This window comes from Terrapene carolina, unplaced genomic scaffold (genome assembly GCF_002925995.2).
Source record: "Terrapene carolina triunguis isolate 2854851 unplaced genomic scaffold, T_m_triunguis-2.0 Scaffold55, whole genome shotgun sequence".
NCBI classification, from domain to species: Eukaryota; Metazoa; Chordata; order Testudines; family Emydidae; genus Terrapene; species Terrapene triunguis.
Window position 1 is genome coordinate 110,931 of NW_020664406.1, and position 6,000 is coordinate 116,930.

The 6,000-nt window shown below is 35.8% G+C and overlaps 1 protein-coding gene across 1 annotated transcript in view; it reads left to right on the top strand.

The window, feature by feature from the left end:
• LOC112107510 (exocyst complex component 2) overlaps positions 1-6,000 on the top strand; it is a 208,695-nt gene that overhangs the window by 26,225 nt on the left and 176,470 nt on the right. The window contains exons 3-4 of the mRNA XM_026658728.1: positions 876-1,052; positions 2,467-2,593. Of these exons, the coding sequence (XP_026514513.1) occupies positions 876-1,052; positions 2,467-2,593 (304 nt within the window). The remainder of the gene's footprint in view (positions 1-875; positions 1,053-2,466; positions 2,594-6,000) is intronic.

A 6,000-nucleotide genomic window follows, 5' to 3' on the forward strand; every position in this document is an offset into this window, starting at 1 on the left:
TGGGGCAGAAGCTAATCTAGACACCTATACTGAAAACCTGAATAATTAATATTTGTGCAGTGTTTTGAAGATATAGAGGCTGATCAGCAATGTACTTAGTACATAGGGAGAAACAGTTTCAAAAGCACCTAAATGATTAGGAGCTTAAGTCGTATTTTCAAAAGTGCCTACCTCCCACTGAAAATCAATAGGGCTTAGGTTCATGCTTTTGAAAAATATACCCATGATTTCCTTACTGTATTGGGTCTACAAAGTACTATAGAAGAGATACAGATGAGAGCACCTCAATGATCTCTAACTAGGCTTGGAAGGATTAGATTTTTATCCGTAAATGTCAGTAAACATTGATTTCACTGTACATACACAAACCCACAACAAATACTTACAGTGATGGTAATCAAAATATAAAGATAGGCAAAGTACAAAAAATGCTGCTTGAGAACTTATTAGAGTCAAAATCCAGTTATTTAGATTTTTGGATTAGACTTGTTACAAATGGATTAGGGAATGAATAGTAACAATGGGTCTGATTTGTTGATTTAAGGATATTTACTTTGTATATTTTGACATGTGATGTTGACAATTTGTGTTTTAACAGCTTATAACGCTTAATAGTTTGAATCTGTCTATTTGTCATTAAATAATTGTCTGACCTCCCCCACCCATAATTTTCCACAACTGTGAAAGTTTAAATGCATAAAAATAGGAAAAAATGCTTAAAAATAAACATCAATATTATTCATCTAAATTATAAAAGACAGGATTGGCAGAATTCTTTTATTTGTTTATAACATGTCTAGATAAACAGAAAACTAACTATTATAAGACAGACTGTATTTCATCAGTTTTATTCACAGTAAGTCTTTGATTTCCAGGTTTAACAATCTGTGGACACAACTGTCTGCTGACTGCTGAATGGATGTCTGCCAGTAAAATAGTGTGTCGAGTGGGACAAGCTAAAAATGATAAGGGGGACATTATTGTCACTACAAAATCAGGTGGCAGAGGAACTTCGACTGTTTCCTTCAAACTCCTGAAACCTGAGAAAATAGGTATTTTGCCTCATTCAAACTTACAATTACTTTTGCTAAATAATTAAAATTGACTAGATGTCTTTGGTTTTGTAAATAAATTTTATTTATAAAATTTAACCCACTGATAGTTGTTCCTTAGTTACTCTTTACTTGTTTAGTACTTGCAAAATATATACTAACAATACACATTTTGAGTTGAAATCTGCCTTTTAGGTATACTTATACGTTGGTCATTGAAGGCATCTGTTTTTCTGAAAGCGAAAACTCTTTGATTTCCTTCACACACTCCTACCCTTTAGAATGGATATTAATACTTGCAAAAATGACAGTCCCAGTAATCAAGTTCTTTAATGGGCTATTAAGCTTAATGAATCAGTAAAAGACACAAAAGGAACGTGGACAGTACACCTATAGTTCCTTCTGACTGTTATCCTTTTAAAAAAGGAGTTGAATGTTGGATGCTGTTATAATTAAGCAACATTAGCAACTAATACCTGGTAAGACACACACACACAAAAAGACCTTTTTGGGGTATTTCTAGTGTGTTGTTTAATAATTAAGAATGTTGTCAAGTAGTCTAACCCCAAATTTCATCTGCAATCCTGTCAAAAATGTCGTTTGAATAAAAAAAAATTAGAATCCAATCTAGATCATTGAGAAATTAAGACAGGCACTGTTTATATAAGGGCTACACAAAAGCAACAGTTTAGGTTCTTGTTTTCTATGGTTCCAATGGCAATTAAATAACACATACTTTCCCCAGAGCTGTTCTAATGTTTTACAATCCAAATATTAATATTTCAGATTTTATTAGAAACTTGTGGGAGGGGAAAGTCTTGGGGAGGAAGAAATCTGTGTTTTGCCAAACAGCAAAAGTCTGAGGGCCTTGACATGCTCCCTATGCTTGAGCTGTTGGGAGGAAGCCAGTTCTCTCTGCTCTACACTCATTGAGGACTGCCACATACTGCGGGACTTGCTAGCTAAGGGGCTTGTGGCCAGAGTTAACTTTTATTCTGGCTGAGTGGTGAAAATGAGGAATTTTCCCCAAAATTTATGAAAAGAGAGACTACCACATTAGCAGCTGGTATCTTTGGCGGGTGACAGGGTTGGAGGTGATGAGTAAAAGACTTGGAAAAGTGCTATTTTATTATTTTCTGTTAACTTGTCCGTGTTGGTACTTTGTATCTTAAACAGAACAGTGCAGTCTGTGAGATGTAAGGTGTGATGCCCTGCCACTGATACCTTTCCAGCTACTCTAAGCAAATAGTTTAGCATAATTGTATCCAGGTTGTTTTGTTCTGTATCTTCCAAAATATTACCTAGGCATGCATTTTATATTTTTCAGTCTTTTTCAAATTAATTCAGTATGGACGAAGTTGATGGTGCTGGACAGCTTTTGTTGTTTTAAGGATATGTGCTTTATTTTCTCTAGGTATCTTGGATCAGTCTGCTGTCTGGGTTGATGAAATGAACTATTATGACACGCGCACTGACAGGAACAAAGGGATTCCCCCCTTGTCTCTACGTCCAGCTAATCCGCTTGGTATTGAGATAGACAAGTGAGTACCAAATGCCTTTAATCCACTTTCTTAGTGGTTTTTTCTATACATCATTATATGAATTCCAGAAAAGTTTAACAGCTTATAGGGTGGGGAAAGACAAGAAAATTCAATTAGCTGATGGCACAATACCTAGTATTCAGTAGTGTTTGATAATCCTAATTTTTGTCTATATTACTGCGTGATCAATAAGAACATCAGATAACCTGAGAGCCTAGTTCATTGAACCTTGTGATGTTTACAGTTTGGGGATTGGCAAATAACTTAGGGTCTAAGGCAGGGGTCAGCAACCTTTCAGAAGTGGTGTGCCGAGTCTTCATTTATTCACTCTGATTTAAGGTTTTGCGTGCCAGTAATACATTTTAACGTTTTTAGAAGATCTCCTTCTATAAGTCTATAATATATAACTAAACTGTTGTTGTATGTAAAGTAAATAAGGTTTTTAAAATGTTTAAGAAACTTCATTTAAAATTAAATTAAAATGCAGTGCCCCCCAGACCGGTGGCCAGGACCCGGGCAGTGTGAGTGCCACTGAAAATCAGCTCGCATGCTGCCTTCGGCACACGTGCCGTAGGTTGCCTACCCCTGGTCTAAGGGTTTATACGTTGCAGTTATAGAATTCTCAGTGTTGTGCTTGAGTTCTGTGGGGCTTTTAAGCACATTTAGATAGATATCTCTTGCTAGTATTGCAATGTGAAATATGTTTTATGTATCCATCAACTAGTTTACTTTTATTGAAACATTAATATGGGTTTCTAACCACAAACTCCTTGGCTTTCGTTCACAAATATTGTAGACTTTATAAAATTGCTCTGTAATAAACTTACTCCCTTATTATAAATCTATCATAGGGCTTTAAAGGGATACTATCAGTGCCCAAAACATAATCGAACCTAAAATAGCATTTTGAAATAAAATTCCTAGGAAGTAAGATATCAGCCCCTTCAAAAACAAAGGCTGTTTAAAATTAGACTATTTTACTATGGGATCCATTCTGTCTGGAGTGCATGGCTTGTTTGTGATCTCTCTGTCCATTTCTTCAGAGTAGCGAAGGAGAAACTATTTCAGTATCTTCTCCTCCGCACAAGAATGGGGCAGCATGACGCATACTTGTGAATCAAGAAAGCTGAAAGTTCTAATTTTTGGCCTCTCTCAGATTTGACAGTGTACCTTTTGAAATGGTTATCATAACTATGTATGCATTTGGGATTTAATTAGGATATTGTCCCTTTATTCTTTCCACAATGGATAAAATCTTCTGTTAAATAATTATCATCATTCAAGTTTGAATATCTTCATTTCCACAATTATTTCTGTAAAATACTTGAATTCTTACCACCCTAAATCCTGGCAATTACTGTTCTCTCAAAGTCTGAATCCTATCCCTAGTAAAATATTGATAGTAATCATGTCTAGAAAATCCAAATCTGTTACTTGGTCTGCTTTCCATTCATCTGTCAATTTTGTAACTGTATCCAAACAAATGTTTGTCTGGCAAGATCTAGTCTTCATAAACCAGTGCTGCTTATTACTCATGACTTGGTTATTTTTAAGATTGGCTTTATTTTGATAAACCCTTGGATACAGTCTCAGAACCTTACTGTCAAAATGAATTCAGATCAGCTTGGCTATGATTACTGTCACATGGATTGACAACTACGTGAAAGGAGTGTAAAAAAAGGATTTAATTTAACAAATGTTAAATTGAAAGAGGAGTCTAGAAGGTACAGATGAGTTTAGTATTGGATCCAGTCTTAATATCTTCTTTAATTGTGTAGTAGTAGTAGGTAGCATGTTATAAAATGTACAGTTACTAGTGTGCAGGGAGTGGTACAAAAATAATACAAAAGGTTGTGGAAAGATCTAAAAAATCTGGGCAGAAAACAACAAGGTGAATTCTCTTAGAAAAATGCAAGGTAGGTCTGGGAAATTATAATCCCAAACACAGATATGTAATGGGGAGGAGGAATCTGGGAAGTAATAAGTCTTTCCGAGCATTATCTTTAGGTTTGACTGAGGAGAGAGAATTCAAAACAAATTAGTAGTGAGACATCTGAACAAAAAGGACCAATACAATTTTGGGCTGCATGTGCTGAGATATTCCATGACACAGCAGTGAGGTAATAACCATGACTGTAATTGGAATTTATTCTGTGGTTAATATTGAGCACCTCTTACTAGAAAGGTTTTTTTTTTTTTAAGAATTTATTTTTACAAATTGGAGGAAGTTCAAAGGACAACAGAAATGGTTGTGAGACTGAAAGGATTGATTTGTAAGGACATCTTAAAAGCTATATGGGTATAGCTTAGCTAACCACTGATTAAGTGGGGACACAAGTCTGCAAATACGGGAAGTGCATAACCATCGAGGGAGGAGAGGTGGCACAATTAGGATTAATGCAATTAAATTAAGAAAAGTAAAACTTAGACCAACTAGTTATAAGCATAACACTCTCTAATGATAAACTTTACTAGGCTTTGGAATCCCAGTGAAAGTGGTGTAAGCTGCCCCATTGGTTGGCATATTCAAAACTGGACTAGAAGTAAGCCTAGTATAATAAAGAACAATCCTGCATTACCACTAAGATGAACTAGGTGACACAACATCTTTGACTCGCTTAAATTATTTAAACATGCACACAAGTTAGGATGCATTTCTCAGGCTTAATTTCAAGCTTTAGGAATGTGCCATGAGCGTGCAGCACTGGTCTGACTTTGTGGAATTTGCATCCTCTGTGGGAGCTTGGTTTGCTGCCTGATAGAGGTGGGGGGAAATGTCAGCATACTAGCCTTGCTAATAATGGTAGACAATAGAAGCATTTAAAGAGGACTAGCTGTGGAAGGAAAGGTGTGAAAGAAGAGAGAGAAAATGGGAGGTAGCAGGGTAACAGGAGGTGAAGAGGGACCAGAAAGCACGAGGCCTAGAGTAAAGACACAGGGAAAAAAGGATCATGCCAGAATAGCATGTAAGACAGAAAAGCTGGTTCAATGATGTGAAATGACTAAATCACCTGCCCTGTGTGCTGTGTTTTTAAAAAAACAGGCATAATGCTTTCTTCTTTTTAAACAGAAAGTTGCCTCATGTGGTTTTCTAAATATTATTTATGGGACCATGTCCAATGCAAATGCATTTTGAAATGAATCATGCATTGTGAATCATACAGATTGGTATTTCCAAGATGGCTCCAAAAATGTTACTCAAGTTTTAATGATCAAACATCTTAAGCCCTAGGAATGGCTTTTAGTTTAAAAAACAACAACTTTTAACCGTTTGTACGAATGGGGAAAATGTATATAACACTGGTCTACAATTTTTGAGAAGTCGTCTGCTTCAGAGATAAAATGTGCTATTTATTATGTAATTACAAGGTTCCTCGTTCACAGTAATGCAGTCCTGTTTGAAGAGG